This window comes from Microcaecilia unicolor, chromosome 4 (genome assembly GCF_901765095.1).
Source record: "Microcaecilia unicolor chromosome 4, aMicUni1.1, whole genome shotgun sequence".
Taxonomy (NCBI): Eukaryota; Metazoa; Chordata; class Amphibia; order Gymnophiona; family Siphonopidae; genus Microcaecilia; species Microcaecilia unicolor.
In genome coordinates, this window is record NC_044034.1 from 254675059 (window position 1) to 254691354 (window position 16296).

General features: G+C 48.3%; 1 protein-coding gene across 6 annotated transcripts in view; it reads left to right on the plus strand.

Moving 5' to 3' along the window:
- MAP4K4 (mitogen-activated protein kinase kinase kinase kinase 4) overlaps positions 1-16296 on the plus strand; it is a 400740-nt gene that overhangs the window by 199598 nt on the left and 184846 nt on the right. For all 6 annotated transcript variants that reach the window (XM_030201435.1, XM_030201438.1, XM_030201437.1 and 3 more), the window contains exon 5: positions 3491-3601. In XM_030201435.1, the coding sequence (XP_030057295.1) occupies positions 3491-3601 (111 nt within the window). The remainder of the gene's footprint in view (positions 1-3490; positions 3602-16296) is intronic.

Genomic DNA, 16296 nt, shown 5'->3' on the forward strand with positions numbered 1-16296 from the left:
GCATCAGCCGTCAATCTGAAGAGACCTCAGCAACAGCAGTACAAAAGAATGCATAAAGTAATGTGGCAGGGGTTCTTTAATAGTTGCAGTGGCTGGAAGAGTCAGGAGGATAGTGCTGCTGCTGATAAGCATGGAGGTTTTTGAGGTTATATTTTTGGTACTGTTTTAAATTATTATTTTCTTTTTATCTGTTTAGAGCAGAACTTCCCCGATGCAGCCTCAGTGAAACAGGGGTCCTTGTCAGGAGTTGTTCATTCATAAGACTCTCCCAGCCACTGCAGCTGTTGCTCCTTCTGCACATTACTTTATGCATTATTGTTTTTTTTGTTTTGTTGAGAAGGGCTCTTCAGGTTGATGTCTAATGCTTTACTTCTGACTGACCCATGATGCAGGCGATAAGCCAAAACATGGCCTGTCAATTTTTGAATAAAACATTGCTTCCTTTGACTTCTGAGTCTGCCTTAATGTTCCTCTGTGGCCTCTTTTAGGTTTGACCAGCGTACAGGGCATTACAGTAGTCTAGTCATGATGTTATCATGGCATGGACCACTGTGGCCACTTGTCTTTTCACTATTGGGAGAGAGGTGATGAACACAATTTTTAAAGGTTTGAATTTGTAGGATCAGAGTGAGTGGTGAGTTTAGCAGTATAACAATACTCCAATCACAATAGGATAATACAGATCACAAAGGTCCAACACCAAACGAAAAAGATCTCTAGTATACACATTAGTGAACTTTCTGAATATAATGTATTAAATGGAGGAAAAGTATCTCAGAAACCCTGCACAGATATAGAATTAAAAGATCCTCATTAAATCTGTGCTTCACTGGGTTCAGGTAACGCTCATTGAGTCTAAAAATCCTCCATAAATTGTGCAATATTCAGATAAAATAGTGCAATATTCAGATAAAATAGTGTGTACAATCAACTAAATTTGAAATAATTTTAAATACTATAGGTGCGTTAGTGTTTTTAATGTGCTTAAGTTTAATGCTAATGTGCCTATAGGAATGTATTGGTGCATTAGTGTTTAACGCGCCTTAACTTTAAAGGCGCGTTAAAAACGCTAATGCGTCTTAGTAAACATACCCCTTAATGTACAGTCAAACAGCCATTGAGACAGTGGCAGCTCTATGGCTGATTGTAAAGTATTATGAAATACATAAATTAACCTCCCTGGGCCATATTCCATGCAGCTAGTATGGGCACCAGCGAGAACGTTCCAAGCCCTGCTGTTGGTGATTTGGTTGCTATTGAAGTGCCACTGTATTAAAACAAATAACTTGAGTGCACTGCAGATCTTGGGATGATTCTTCCAGAAATTTTCCTGAGACAATAGAAAGGACAGAAGATAAACCTTTGAAGAGCTGACCTTTAGATAAGGTCTCAATAGACATTACTATACCAGATTTTTTTTTTTAATTTTAAAGCGTTAAAAAAAGAAAAAAAGCAGTTTACAGCAAAATGAAACACAACAAAAACAATTCATTGGGGGAGTGGCAAGATGGCGTCCTAGCTTGCTGCGTGAGCATTTCGGGAGCCTGCTGGAAATACCTCACTTTTATTCTCCTTGTGTTGAAATGCCCTATACTAAGCGGAAAGCGGCGATTAAAGGGCAACCACCGATCGCCCTTACCTCGTCTCCAATCCAGCAGACCCTAGACCGCTACATGAGAAGCTTCCCGGTGGAACATGGTTTGGCGAGCCCCGTGTTGAGCGACGCCGAAGGAGCGACGTCTCTCTTGGGGCTTGACACCACGCTATCGCCGCCAGTGCTGACGCGACCTCCGTGTCCTGCGAGTTTCAGGGCGGGGTTAGCAGGTCAAGCTGAGACGGAAGACGCCGACAGTTTGAGCTTGCTCGGCGGTTCCTCCCCTGGACCAGCAGAAGGAAGTATACTGGAGCAAGGAGCCCCACAGGAGATTACTCTGACGGCTATTTGGCAAGCTGAGGTGGCTAAATCAACTAAAGAAATGTCCACAATAGTGAGTAAACTGTCTACAATGTCGGAATCCTTCAATAAAGTTAAAACAGAGGTAACAAATCAAGTATCTCAGGTAAAAGAGGAGGTAAATACAGTGAAATTGACTGTGGACACCTTGGTTAAAGATAAAATGTTAACATCTCGCAAAATAGAGCAAATTGAGAACTTTAATCGACGTCTTACACTTAGACTATTGAACTTTCCAATTTCGCCAGCATTATCACCCTACGATTTCTTTAAAAAAATATTTACAAGAGACTCTGAAGCTTTCTCCTAAAGATATTCCCCCTTGTAATAAAGTTTATTGCCTTCCAACTATTCAGAAGCGTGGAGAGGCTTCTCAACCAGTAAATATGGTGAACGTAGTCCCACAGAGAAATGATATTGATTTGCAGAATTTGACTGTATGGTTGAAATATCCAATCGAGGGACTTTGATAGTATCCTTAGTATTTGAGCAGGACATAAATATGATTATGAAACTATACTTCAAAAATTCCGCTGCACTATTCTGCGGTCAAAAAATATGGGTATATCCTGATGTTACCAAGGTGACCCAGCAAAGAAGAAAACAATTCCTGACTCTGAGAGAAGTAAAAAATCTGGGAGCAACTTTTACATTAGTTTATCCCTGTAAATGTGTGATACGTTTATTAGGTGTTAAATGTGTGTTTTTTGAGCCAAGTCAGCTGAAAATTTTTCTGGACTCTAAAAATCCAACTAGCCGACAGACTGGAACAACTGTATCAGCTAATAGAGAATGATGGGATAAAGAACAGGACTATGCCAATTATGGTTTAAACTATGATATGCCTTATTGAACTCTCCTTAAGTTTTCTAAATCCACTCCCCCCCCCCCTCCCCCCCCAAAAAAAAATGTGGTCTAAGGAAGAGTTAGAATATTATGTTTAGATATATTTATCTTTTAATTTTCAATTGCCTTATAACTGTTTCTCTGTATTACCTTACAAATTGATATTCATTTGTAATAATTTGAAACTTAATAAAAAAAAAACAATTCATTATAATAAAACAAATGAACGGTAAGTCACATCTATTTCGGGCCGTAACCCTCATCCCATTTCACCCCATTCACTGTAAGATCAATCCCATGAAAATAGAAATGCCTTCAGTTGTTTTATAAAATGCCAGATGTTAGTTTCAGAATGCAACTCTAATGGGAGCTTATTCCAAAAAGTGGGGACAACTACCAAAAAGGCCCAGTATTTCCTGCACATCATCCTTTCGATAAAATAAATATTCTGATCAGTCACAGAACAGTTTTACATAGATAATACAAATGTCCTCCATCTGCCCTCACTTGGACTGAGCCGCTCCGTGGCTGTTGTGCCTAAAAATATGCTTACCTTTCATTCATTCCAATTTCTTTTTTACTTTAGTGTCTAATTATGGATCATATTCATTGTCAGCAGCGTCCTTGGTGCCAATGAGTCACATTTTTATTATTAACATTTGATTTCTCTTCATGGTTTTTGATTTGCAGCTCGTTATGGAATTTTGTGGTGCAGGTTCTATAACGGATCTTGTGAAGAACACAAAAGGGAATACTTTGAAGGAAGATTGGATTGCCTACATCTCCAGAGAGATTCTCAGGGTAAGGAACCAGGCTGTACCTGTTCATGAACTTGTATACATCTTTTAGTGAAGCACCTTGACTGAAGTTTTTATTTAGTCTCTCTCCTTTCATGGGAGTGAAGGGTGGAAACTACAGCTCCAGTGTTGTTCCTGCTGCTCTCATCTATATATGTCCCAAGTATGCTTGAATTCTGTCACAGTTTGGTTTCTGTCACATCCGGTATATTGTTCCAGAAGGTGGTATCTATCCTCTTCCATTAAATCTAGAAACAGATGAGTCCCTGAAGAGTGGGTTGTGTCCATCTACCAGCAGGTGGAGATACGTAGAGGATAAAGGCTGAACTCTGCCTCAGCCAGTATTCCTGTAGCTCTAGCAGCTGGTGGATGATCTCCCAGCTCTTCTGGACTCATCTAGTTGTTTGCTCCCTTTCTGGGTCTCCCAGTCTGGTTGAGCTTGGGGGTGCTGGGCGGTTTGGGCAGTTGTCTTGGGGGTACACCTGGTGGTGCCAGGTCCCCTTCTCCCCTCCCCTGTCTACTCACTTCTAGCTGGACTTCTTTTTCCTCATGAAAAATAGAGTAAGGCAGAGGGAAATTTTAATCAGTGCATCCTTTGGGCACCGTGGTTTGCCTGCTGAGAAGGGGGGCTCTTCGTTGTCCTTGGCACTGCCTTGTTGAGAACCAGCTTGGGGAAATCAAAACATGAGGGTGGTAAGGTCAGCATTGTGAGTACTGCTTTAAATTTTGTATTGCTTTCAATGGATAACATGGTTAGTATGGCAGGGATGCAGGGCAGTACTCTCTCTCTCTCTGTGATGGGTAGGTTGAGATTAGGGAAGGGGGGAGGAAATTGCACTGAAACAAAAATAATGAAACAGCTGGAGATCATGTTGATCAGACTGTGTTATCTTCAATAAAAATTAACTTTTTTTTTTTTTTTTTTTTTTAACTGTCGGGGCCCTTGCTGTGTGCCGGCTTTCCCTAGCTATGTCCCCAATACTCAAAACTCTGGCGCTTTTCTGAATAGCGCTGTAAAAATATCGCCAGAACAGCGCAGAACAACACCCTAATGCCCAACGATAATGAGATGTAAATATAGGGTTTTGCTCATAGCATTGAGCATTAGGGAGTTCAGTGAGAGAATTGTGCTTTGATGTCGGCGCATGCACAGAAGAGTTCTGTGGTAAGCTTGGCTCCTGTGCACATGCGCCTGGTCAAACCCGAATGTGAAGTACATGTTGGCACCTGTTTTTTGTGACTTAAATATGTGTGTACATTTTTTTTTTAGCTTGGACACTTATATTTAGACGCAGGAAACAGACACCAATGCATGCTTTCACTTTGTGCGTTTTACATTTTTTAAAAATCATGTACGCTTTAAATTTAGATGCAGGAAACAGATGCCAGTGTGTGCTTTCGCTTGGGTCTGAACATGGGCTTCCTTCTCCTTCCAAAAGCAATCAAAACGAGCAGATTTTGCACCCTAATGCCTGCTCTGACCTAGTGTTATTTTTTGCAGCGGTAAGGCAGTTTTGTTTCAGGTGCTCTTTTCTGAGCATTGGGGAGGAATACAAAATGACCTCATTTACATGAGCTTGAATATATTAGCATGCCACTTGGGCTGTTCATCTGTATGCTCATTTGTTGCTGTGCTCCGGGCCTCTGAACATGCTGCACAGGTAAATGTGGGTGCTAGTATGGCGTTAATGGCCTCTAGCATCTCCATTTACTTTTGAGCATCGGGGCCTGCGTGTTTTTGTCAGCAGAAGTAGTGAAGAGCTGTTCATGCTATTCTGCTCACCAGTTGGCTTCGGGGCTGTGTGTTCTGTGCCTCCCACTGTCTAGACTGTCACTTACTAAGGAATTTGGCACCATTGGCTTCCTGTGCAGGGGGAACTTTCATGGCTTATTCTGAGGCACAGGCAGCAGCTGCAGGAATGGAGGCCACCTTGAATTCCCATGTGGCTGAGTCAGATTCAGGTTTCTGGGCCTTGGGCCCTTCTTAGGTGGGTTTCTTGGGGTCTTCTACTGCTATGCTTGGGTCAGGTGCCATTTTCCCTTGAATTTGATTGCTGGTGGACCAGGACCAGGGCTTCTTATTGAAGAGATCAATACCCCCTGAGGGACCAGTGCCGTACTTGCAGTTATTGCTGGCTTGAGGCATCCTTCAAAAGGCCATGCATGGATTCCTTGGTGGGGGCGCCTGCCTCTTTGCCACATTCAGAGTGTGACCTGTTGATTACTTCGATGTAGTTCCTGGAGCCGGAGGATTTGATGGCGGGGAGCTTCCCGCAGTGGAGGCGGATGATCCCATGGTGGTACGGATGTTTCACAAAGAGGAATTGCCCTCCTTTATTATTCAAGTTCTGGAGGTGCTACACATTTCACCTCCAGCCTCCTCGTCTTCTGCTTCCACAGACCCTATGATGGCAGTAATAAGAGGCCTCCTACATCCTTTCCTGTCTATGAGACCATGCAGGAGCTCATTATTGCACAGTGGTCCACTCTGGATGCGGGTTCTCGAGCCATGTTGCATTTGTATCCCTTATTACAGGTTGAATTGGATAAGCTTCAGCTCCCCAGGGTGGATGCTCTTGTGGCAGTGGTCATGGAAAAGATTACGTTACCCGTGGAGGGCAACATTGCCCTCAAGGATGTGCAGGAATAGGCAGCTGGAGTCTTCTCTCAAACTCTCCTTTGAGGTGGTGGCCTTATCACTGTAGGCTTCAGTGCTCAGCTCCTATGTGGCTAGGGCGTGCCTGAGCTGGGTTCAGCAGGCAGACGCTCTAGTGGATTCTGGAGTAGCCATGGTGTTTACGGTGCCCTCCTTGGAGATGGGCCTGGCATACCTGGATGACTCTCTCTATGATCTTCTGTGGGCTTTGGCGAAACAGATGGCTTTGCCGATTTTTGCTCAGCAGTTGTTGTGGCCCTGCCATTGGGTGGCAGATGCAGCCTCCAAGCAGTGCCTTATCAAGCTCCCCTTTTGGGATAGGCTTCTGTTTGGCGAGGGTCTGTAGAGGTTGGTTAAGGATTTGGGGGACCCTAAGTTCCAGCAGTTGACAAAGGATAAACCTTGTTCTTTGGCTAGATTGGGGCTGTCTCGATCAAGCCTTAAGGTGCAATGGTACAGGCCTGGGAGGGCCCCAGCCTTTGAGAGGCCCAGGTACCAGCACAGATAGCTCTTTCAGACTTGTCATAGGGACTCCTTCAAGTCAGCCAGAGCATTTCCGGCCCCTGCCCTTTGCAATGATGGGACGCTGGTCCACTCTTCGCAGGGGATGATCATTGGGTGCCCTTGCTGATTATTTTGAGGATTGGACCAAAATCATGTCAGACCAGTGGGTCTTAGACATTATCAGAGATGGATGCAAGTTGGAATTTTCCACTCCAGTTGTGAGATTTTCTTGTAATCTTCTTGCAAAGCCCCACGCAACTGTTAGGTGGTGCTAGCCATGTTGCAGAATCTTGTGGATTTGGGGGCAGTTGCACTGGTATCCTTTAGATTGTAAGCTCCTTTGAGCAGGGACTGTCCTTCTATGTTAAATTGTACAGCGCTGCGTAACCCTAGTAGCGCTTTAGAAATGTCAAGTAGTAGTATCTGAGCAGGAGAGAGGTTTGGACCACTTCTCAATTTAATTTTTGGTACTGAAGAAGGGCAGCGCGTACTGTCTGGCCCTGGATCCTCAAGCATGTCAACAAGTTCCTGAGAGTGATGCATTTTCATATGAAGACCCTATGGTCTGTCATTGCGGCGGTCCAGCTGAGGGAGTTGCTTACTTCCTTGGACCTCAAGGAGACCTACTTGCGTATTCTCATTGGCGCTTCTTGGGATTTGCGGCACTGTAGCGGCACTTCCAGTTCCAGGTGATGCCATTCAGTCTTGCCACAGCTACACCTTTTCCAAGGCTATGATGGTGGTAGTAGCGTTCCTGCGGCAGGAAGGTATCTGGGTGTGCCCTTACATGATTACTGTTTACTATGGGCCTCCTCTTCCGTGGAGAATAGTCAAGCGATGGCTCTGGTGATCGAGATCCTCTAGTGATTGGGGTGGGTTGTCAACCTCCCTAAGTGTCATCTAGTTCGTTCCCAGTCTCTGGGCTACTTGGGAATGCGCTTAGATACTCGGCAGGGAAGAGCATTTCTTCCAGACTTCTGGAGGGAGAAATTCCAGTCACTATGTGCGCTTCAGCTCCCGGCCCCACGGCTTGGGATTATGTGCAGATCTTGGGCTTCATGGTGACCATTCTGAAAGTCTGTGGTCTGCGGTGTCTCAGGATTACAATGGTACATGGACATGATGCTTCTGGTTCCTGGGTTGCTGGTGCTGGGTCCCATTCCCATGGAGGATCCATCTCCCTTTGGTCGTGCCACCTGGCTCTTGATCGGTTGTAGCTGAGGTGCGAGGGTTATTTGGAAGCAGTTGCCACTGCTTTGCTTCAAGCTCGAAAGTGGTCCACATCTCTGGCTTATTCTTGTGTCTGGAGAGTCTTTGAGGTGTGATGTCGGTGCGGGTAACTTCACCCTTACAATCTTCTCTGTCTCAGAATTGGGCATTCCTCCAGGAGGGGTTCAACAAAAGACTTGGCATATAACACCCTGTGGGTTCAGGTGGCAGCTTTGTCATGCTTCAGGGTGCATCTTTCTCACTCCTCTTTGGCTGCTTACCTGGATGTAGTGTGGTTTTTGAACCCCCCCCCCCCCCCCCCCCGTTCTACGTCCCTTGTTCGGGCTGGACTCTCAACCTTGTTCCGAGAACTCCTTTGGAAGGCGACTGTGAAGGATCTCGTGCTGAAGGCGTTCTTTTTGGTCACCATATTGTTGGCGTGGTGGATTTTGAAGTTGTGTGCTCTCTTGTAGGGATCCCTTCCTCTGTTTCACAGAGGCGGGTGTAACTTCCAGGACAGTTCCCTCCTTTCTGCCTAAGGTGGTCTCTATCTTTCATGTGAACCAGCCTGTTTTTCTGCCTTCCTTTCAGCAGGACGATTGTGGCAAAGATTTCTCACGCCTCATAGCTTTTGAGGTGTGTTGGGTACTTTTACGTTACCTAGAAGTCACCAATAAGTTTTGACATTCTGTTCACGGGTGTGTGAATAGAGGAGCAGCCCCTTCTAAGACTACTATTGTGCACTAGATTAAGGAGGTGGGTTTTTGGCTTATGTGTTGGTAGGCAAGTCTCTGGCTTTGTTGCTGCGGGCGCAATCTACGTGGGCCATGTCTACATTTTGGGTAGAGTTGCAGGCCTTTTCCTGGAAGGGATCTGCTGTTTGGAGACATGGTCTTTGTTGCACACCTTTCAGAGCGTTATTGTGTGGCTATTGTGGCCAGGACGGATGCTCCCTTCAGGGTGTCTGTACTTTCCGCAGTGGGCCGAACTTATTCTACAGTTTGTTTGGAGGATGAATCACCCGTTTTCCATGTCGTGATAAGAAGTAGGTTCTGGGGCTATCTTGCTGCTTTGTTAGTGCAATACTGGCTGGCTGAGGCAAGAACTGCCTTATGGGCAGACTTCATCCTTTATCCTCTGTCTCCACCTGCTGGTAGATGGGACATAACCCGCTCTTCAAGGACTCATCTGTTGCGATTAATGGAAAGAAAATTACCAGGTAAGGCACAATTTTCCCTTTGTAAGGTAAACTGCAACAAATAACTTAACTCATTGTGACTCAACAGCTGCTTGGATACATATGTGTTTGGGGCCTCCCAGCTTGGGGGCCCTGTTTATGAACCTGTGCCAACACATTATTGATCAGTAGGCTTCATTAAGATTAATGGGGTCTATTGAGCAAGAACACACGTGAATGCATTTTGTCACATTTTCTGACAATCTGCAAGAAGAATGGGCACATTTTTGTAAATAGACCCCATGTAGCACAAAGCCCCACTAGGAAGTCTTCTGATGTTGTACTAGAACAAACAAGGACCTTAAGATTAACAAGCCATTTTGAAAGTTCTGCATGGCTAAGGAGTGCCATAGGGAGTCTTTTACTAAAATGCTCTAGTGTTTTTAGCGAGAGCTAAAACGCTTGCACACCTTAGTAAAAGACCCCCATAATATTTTACATCTTTTTCTCCGAGGACAAGCAGGCTGCTTGTTCTCACTGATGGGTGACGTCCACGGCAGCCCCTCCAATCGGAAACTTCACTAGCAAAGGCCTTTGCTAGTCCTCGCGCGCCCATGTGCACCGCGCATGCGCGGCCGTCTTCCCGCCCGAACCGGCTCGTGTTCGTCAGTCTTTTGTCCGCGCTCGGTACGGTCGTGTTTGCGCCGTTCGCGCCCCTTAAGTTGACCCTCGCGCGTCTTTTTGACTTTTCGCTAGTTTAAAAAAAAAAAAAAAAAGGGGAATTTTGGAGAGAGGCCTTTTCGGTCTTTTTCCCCTTCCCGTATTTCCTTTCGTTTTTGGGGTAGGCCCTTTTGAGGCCTCGGGTCGAGTTTTTTCTCTCCCTCTTGTTGGTGCCTTACCGCAATTACAAGTTTTGATTTCGCCGGTGTGATTTTTCCGCCCATGTCGTCGAAGTCTCCCAGCGGCTTCAAGAAGTGCACCCAGTGCGCCCGGGTAATCTCGCTCACTGATAGGCACGCGTCGTGTCTTCAGTGTCTGGGGGCTGGGCACCGCCCGCAGGCCTGTAGTCTTTGCGCCCTTTTACAAAAAAGGACTCAGGTAGCGAGATTGGCCCAGTGGAACGTGTTGTTCTCGGGCTCTTCGTCGACAACAGCACCGGGAGTATCGAGTGCATCGACGTCGTCAGTGTCAAGACCTCGGCATCGACTGTATCGACTGCATCGAGGCATCGACCCTCTGCATCGTCGGTACCGAGACATTGGAAGGCTGCGTCGGCGTCGGTGGTACCGGGACCTCCACTAGTGCTGATGTCGTCGGACGGTGGTGCTTCGACTGGAGTGCAGGTGAGGGCTGTCCGTTCCCCTGCTGGTGGCGGTGAGCCTTCGGGTGGGTCTCCCCCTACCCTGAGGGCTCCTGCGGTACAGCCCCCCCCGAGACCGACCTTCTTCGGCCTCGGCCCCGAGGAAGCGACGGTTGGATTCTACGTCCTCCTCGGTACCGGGAAGTTCCGGAGACATGCTTCGTTTGAAAAAGTCAAAGAAGCATAGACACCGGTCTCCTTCCCGCATCAGTACCGAGAGCTCTGGGTCGCAGAGGGAGTCGGCACCTAGTAGGCATCGGCACCGGGAGGACCGCTCACCCTCTGTTCAGGAGGTGTCGATGCGCTCCACCTTGGACAGCCCGGAACAGACTCTGACTTCGACGCCTGCATCGGCTTCCATGTCTTTCTCCACAGCCACCCTCCGGGCCGTTCTTCCAGAGATCCTGGGAGAGCTGTTGCGCCCTTCCCCTCCGGTACCGGGGGTGCTTGCGCCTACGGTACCGTCGAGTGAGGCGCCAGCTGGCCCCTTTCCCGGGGTGAGGTCTCCGACATCGGTGCCGCTTGTGGTACCGACTGCGGTCGCCTCCCAGGAAGGCTCCCCGACGACGTCGGCGGAGGGAGCTTCGCCGGTGCGGGCGAGGGAGTCTACCTCTCGACGTGGAAACACGGCCACGGTGTGAGCGGAGTCAAGCCGGGCACGGCTTTAGACACAGGTTCATGAACTTGTGTCTGATACCGATGGTGAGGCCTCGTGGGAGGAGGAGGAGGACATGAGGTATTTCTCTGACGAGGAGTCTGATGGCCTTCCTTCTGATCCCACTCCCTCCCCTGAAAGGCAGCTTTCTCCTCCCGAGAGTCTGTCTTTTGCGGCCTTTGTCCGGGAGATGTCTACGGCCATCCCCTTCCCAGTGGTTGTGGAGGACGAGCCCAGGGCTGAAATGTTTGAGCTCCTGGACTATCCTTCTCCACCTAAGGAAGCGTCCACAGTACCCATGCATCATGTCCTATAAAAGACATTGCTGGCGAACTGGACCAAGCCTCTAAGTAATCCCCACATTCCCAAGAAGATCGAGTCCCAGTACCGGATCCATGGGGACCCAGAGCTGATGCGCACTCAGTTGCCTCACGACTCTGGAGTTGTGGATCTGGCCCTAAAGAAGGCTAAGAGTTCTAGGGAGCATGCTTCGGCGCCCCCGGGCAAAGACTCTAGAACCTTAGACTCCTTTGGGAGGAAGGCCTACCATTCCTCTATGCTCGTGGCCAAAATTCAGTCTTACCAGCTCTACACGAGCATACACATGCGGAACAATGTGCGGCAGTTGGCGGGCTTGGTGGACAAGCTCCCTCCTGAGCAAGCCAAGCCATTTCAGGAGGTGGTCAGGCAGCTGAAGGCGTGCAGAAAATTCCTGGCCAGAGGGATGTATGACACCTTTGATGTTGCGCCCAGGGCCGCTGCTCAAGGTGTGGTGATGCGCAGACTCTCATGGCTGCGTGCCTCCGACCTGGCAAATAGGATCCAGCAGCGGATTGCGGACTCGCCTTGCCGTGCGGACAATATTTTTGGAGAGAAGGTCGAACAGGTGGTAGAGCAGCTCCACCAGCGGGATACCGCTTTCGACAAGTTCTCCCGCTGGCAGCCTTCAGCTTCTACCTCCACAGGTAGACGTTTTTATGGGGGAAGGAAGACTGTTCCCTACTCTTCTGGTAAGCGTAGGTACAATCCTCCTTCTCGACAGCCTGCAGCCCAGGCTAAGCCCCAGCGCACTTGCTCTCATCAGCAGCGTGCGCCTCAGCAAGGCCCCTTGGCTCCCCAGCAAAAGCAAGGGGCGAGCTTTTGACTGGCTCCAGCAGAGCATAGCCGACATCAACGTGTCAGTGCCGGGTGACCTGCCGGTCGGGGGGAGGTTGAAAGTTTTTCACCAAAGGTGGCCTCTCATAACCTCCGACCAGTGGGTTCTCCAAATAGTCCGGCAAGGATACACGAGGTTTGGCCTCCAAACCTCCAAATTGCCCACCGGGAGCTCAGTCTTACAGCTTCCAACACAAGCAGGTACTTGCAGAGGAACTCTCCGCCCTTCTCAACGCCAATGCGGTCGAGCCCGTGCCATCCGGGCAAGAAGGGCTGGGATTCTATTCCAGGTACTTCCTTGTGGAAAAGAAAACAGGGGGGATGCGTCCCATCCTAGAACTAAGGGCCCTGAACAAATATCTGGTCAAGGAAAAGTTCAGGATGCTTTCCCTGGGCACCCTTCTCCCCATGATTCAGGAAAACGATTGGCTATGCTCTCTGGACTTGAAGGACGCCTACACGCACATCTGCGATTTCAGCTGGGCACACGTCACTTCCAGTACTGTGTGCTACCCTTTGGGCTCGCCCCTGCGCCCAGAGTGTTCACAAAGTGCTTGGCTGTAGTAGCAGCGGCGCTTCGCAGGTTGGGAGTACACGTGTTCCCCTATCTCGACGATTGGCTGGTGAAGGACACATCCGAGGCAGGAGCTCTACAGTCCATGCAGATGACTATTCGCCTCCTGGAGCTACTGGGGTTTGTGATAAATTACCCAAAGTCCCATCTTCTCCCAGTACAGAGACTCGAATTCATAGGAGCTGGATTCTCGGACGGCTCGTGCCTATCTCCCAGAGGCGAGAGCCAACAACTTGTTGTCCCTCGTCTCGCGGGTGCGAGCGTCCCAGCAGATCACAGCTCGGCAGATGTTGAGATTGTTGGGCCACATGGCCTCCACAGTTCATGTGACTCCTATGGCCCGCCTTCACATGCGATCTGCTCAATGGACCCTAGCTTCCCAGTGGTTTCAGGCTGCTGGGGATCTAGAAGACGTGATCCACCTGTCCACGAGTTTTCTCATATCCCTGTATTGGTGGACGATTTGGTCCAATTTGACTCTGGGACGTCCTTTCCAAATTCCTCAGCCACAAAAAGTGCTGACTACGGATGCGTCTCTCCTGGGGTGGGGAGCTCATGTCGATGGGCTTCACACCCAGGGAAGCTGGTCCCTCCAGGAACGCGATCTGCAGATCAATCTTCTGGAGTTACGAGCGGTCTGGAACGCTCTGAAGGCTTTCAGAGATTGGCTGTCCCACCAAATTATCCAAATTCAGACAACCAGGTTGCCATGTATTACATCAACAAGCAGGGGGGCACCGGATCTCGCCCCCCTGTGTCAGGAAGCCGTCAGCATGTGGCTGTGGGCTCGCCGTCAAGGCATGGTGCTCCAAGCCACATATCTGGCAGGCGTAAACAACAGTCTGGCCGACAGGTTGAGCAGGATTATGCAACCTCACGAGTGGTCGCTCAATTCCCGAGTAGTGCGCCAGATCTTCCAGGTGTGGGGCACCTCCTTGGTAGATCTCTTTGCATCTCGAGCCAACCACAAAGTCTTTCAGTTCTGTTCCAGGCTTCAGGCCCACGGCAGACTGGCATCGGATGCCTTCCTCCTGGACTGGGGGGAAGGTCTGCTGTAGGCTTATCCTCCCATACCTCTGGTGGGGAGGACTTTGTTGAAACTCAAGCAAGACCGAGGCACCATGATCCTGATTGCTCCTTTTTGGCCGCGTCAGATCTGGTTCCCTCTTCTTCTGGAGTTGTCCTCCGAAGAACCGTGGAGATTGGAGTGTTTTCCGACTATCACACAGGACGAAGGGGCGCTTCTGCATCCCAACCTCCAGTCTCTGGCTCTCACGGCCTGGATGTTGAGAGCGTAGACTTTGCCTCTTTGGGTCTGTCAGAGGGTGTCTCCCGCATCTTGCTTGCTTCCAGGAAAGATTCCACTAAGAGGAGTTACTTCTTTCTATGGAGGAGGTTTGCCGTCTGGTGTGACAGCAAGGCCCTAGATCCTCGCTCTTGTCCTACACAGACCCTGCTTGAATACCTTCTGCACTTGTCTGAGTCTGGTCTCAAGACCAACTCTGTAAGGGTTCACCTTAGCGCAATCAGTGCATACCATTACCGTGTGGAAGGTAAGCCGATCTCAGGACAGCCTTTAGTTGTTCGCTTCATGAGAGGTTTGCTTTTGTCAAAGCCCCCCATCAAACCTCCTACAGTGTCATGGGATCTCAATGTCGTTCTCACCCAGCTGATGAAACCTCCTTTTGAGCCACTGAACTCCTGCCATCTGAAGTACTTGACCTGGAAGGTCATTTTCTTGGTGGCAGTTACTTCAGCTCGTAGAGTCAGTGAGCTTCAGGCCCTGGTAGCCCAGGCCCCTTACACCAAATTTCATCATAACAGAGTAGTCCTCTGCACTCACCCTAAGTTCTTGCCAAAGGTTGTGTCTGAGTTCCATCTGAACCAGTCAATTGTCTTGCCAACATTCTTTCCCCGTCCTCATTCCTGCCCTGCTGAACGTCAGCTGCACACATTGGACTGCAAAAGAGCATTGGCCTTCTATCTGGAGCGGATACAGCCCAACAGACAGTCCGCCCAATTGTTTGTTTCTTTTGATCCCAACAGGAGGGGAGTGGCTGTGGGGAAACGCACCATATCCAATTGGCTAGCAGATTGCATTTCCTTCACTTACGCCCAGGCTGGGCTGGCTCTTGAGGGTCATGTCACGGCTCATAATGTTAGAGCCATGGCTGCGTCGGTAGCCCACTTGAAGTCAGCCACTATTGAAGAGATTTGCAAAGCTGCGACGTGGTCATCTGTCCACACATTCACATCTCATTACTGCCTGCAGCAGGATACCCGACGCGACAGTCTGTTCGGGCAGTCAGTGCTTCAGAATCTGTTCGGGGTTTAGAATCCAACTCCAACCCCCTAGGCCCATGTTTATTCTGTTCCAGGCTACACTCTCAGTTAGTTGGATAAGTTGTTAGGTCAATCTCAGTTATGTCCTCGCCGTTGCGAGGCCCAATTGACCATGTTTGTTGTTTTGAGTGAGCCTGGGGGCTAGGGATACCCCATCAGTGAGAACAAGCAGCCTGCTTGTCCTCGGAGAAAGCGAATGCTACATACCTGTAGAAAGTATTCTCCGAGGACAGCAGGCTCACAAACCCGCCTGCCTCCCCTTTGGAGTTGTGTCTTCTCTTGTCTTTGTCTTGCTACATATGGGACTGACGAACACGAGCCGGTTCGGGCGGGAAGACGGCCGCGCATGCAAAGGCCTTTGCTAGTGAAGTTTCCGATTGGAGGGGCTGCCGTGGACGTCACCCATCAGTGAGATCAATCAGCCTGCTGTCCTCGGAGAATACCTTCTACAGGTATGTAGCATTCGCTTTCTCCAATATACTACATAAATTGCTAATAGCCATACAGTTATCTTTGCCAGTATCTGCAGTTTACGTACGTTTGAAACGGGTGTCTGTTTTCATATTTGTTCAAAATCGTGCAACTGTAGAAAACCATTGAAAATAACTAGGAGAATAACAAAAGACTAAATTTGAAGCCAGCAAAGAGATCTTAAAAAAGAATTCTATGCTTTTTGCTTAGAGGTTTCATTTATTTCTTATCTGCAGTGCTTAGCTTTTTCTCTTTCAAGCATTCTACTGATATCGAAGGATTAAAATATATTTTTGAGACATGAAAGTATATGGTTGGATGTCTTGGCAGCATGCCCTGGAATGAAAGAAAATGTCCTCTGGTCCATAGTTTGCTGTCTTGAAAGGATCCTGTGGTCCCAAGCAAAGCAAGCTAAGCTATTATAGCAAAAAGAATATTTTGAAGCTCTTTCTCATGCCTATAACTGAAGGATTTCCTTTGAAAGATCATGAGAAAAGATCTCTTCTCCATTGTGTAAATTCCTTTGTGATTTCAGATAAACTCATCTTCATTCTCAGTGTAGGCTTTCTTTGTTAGCAATTTAAAGACAGAACTG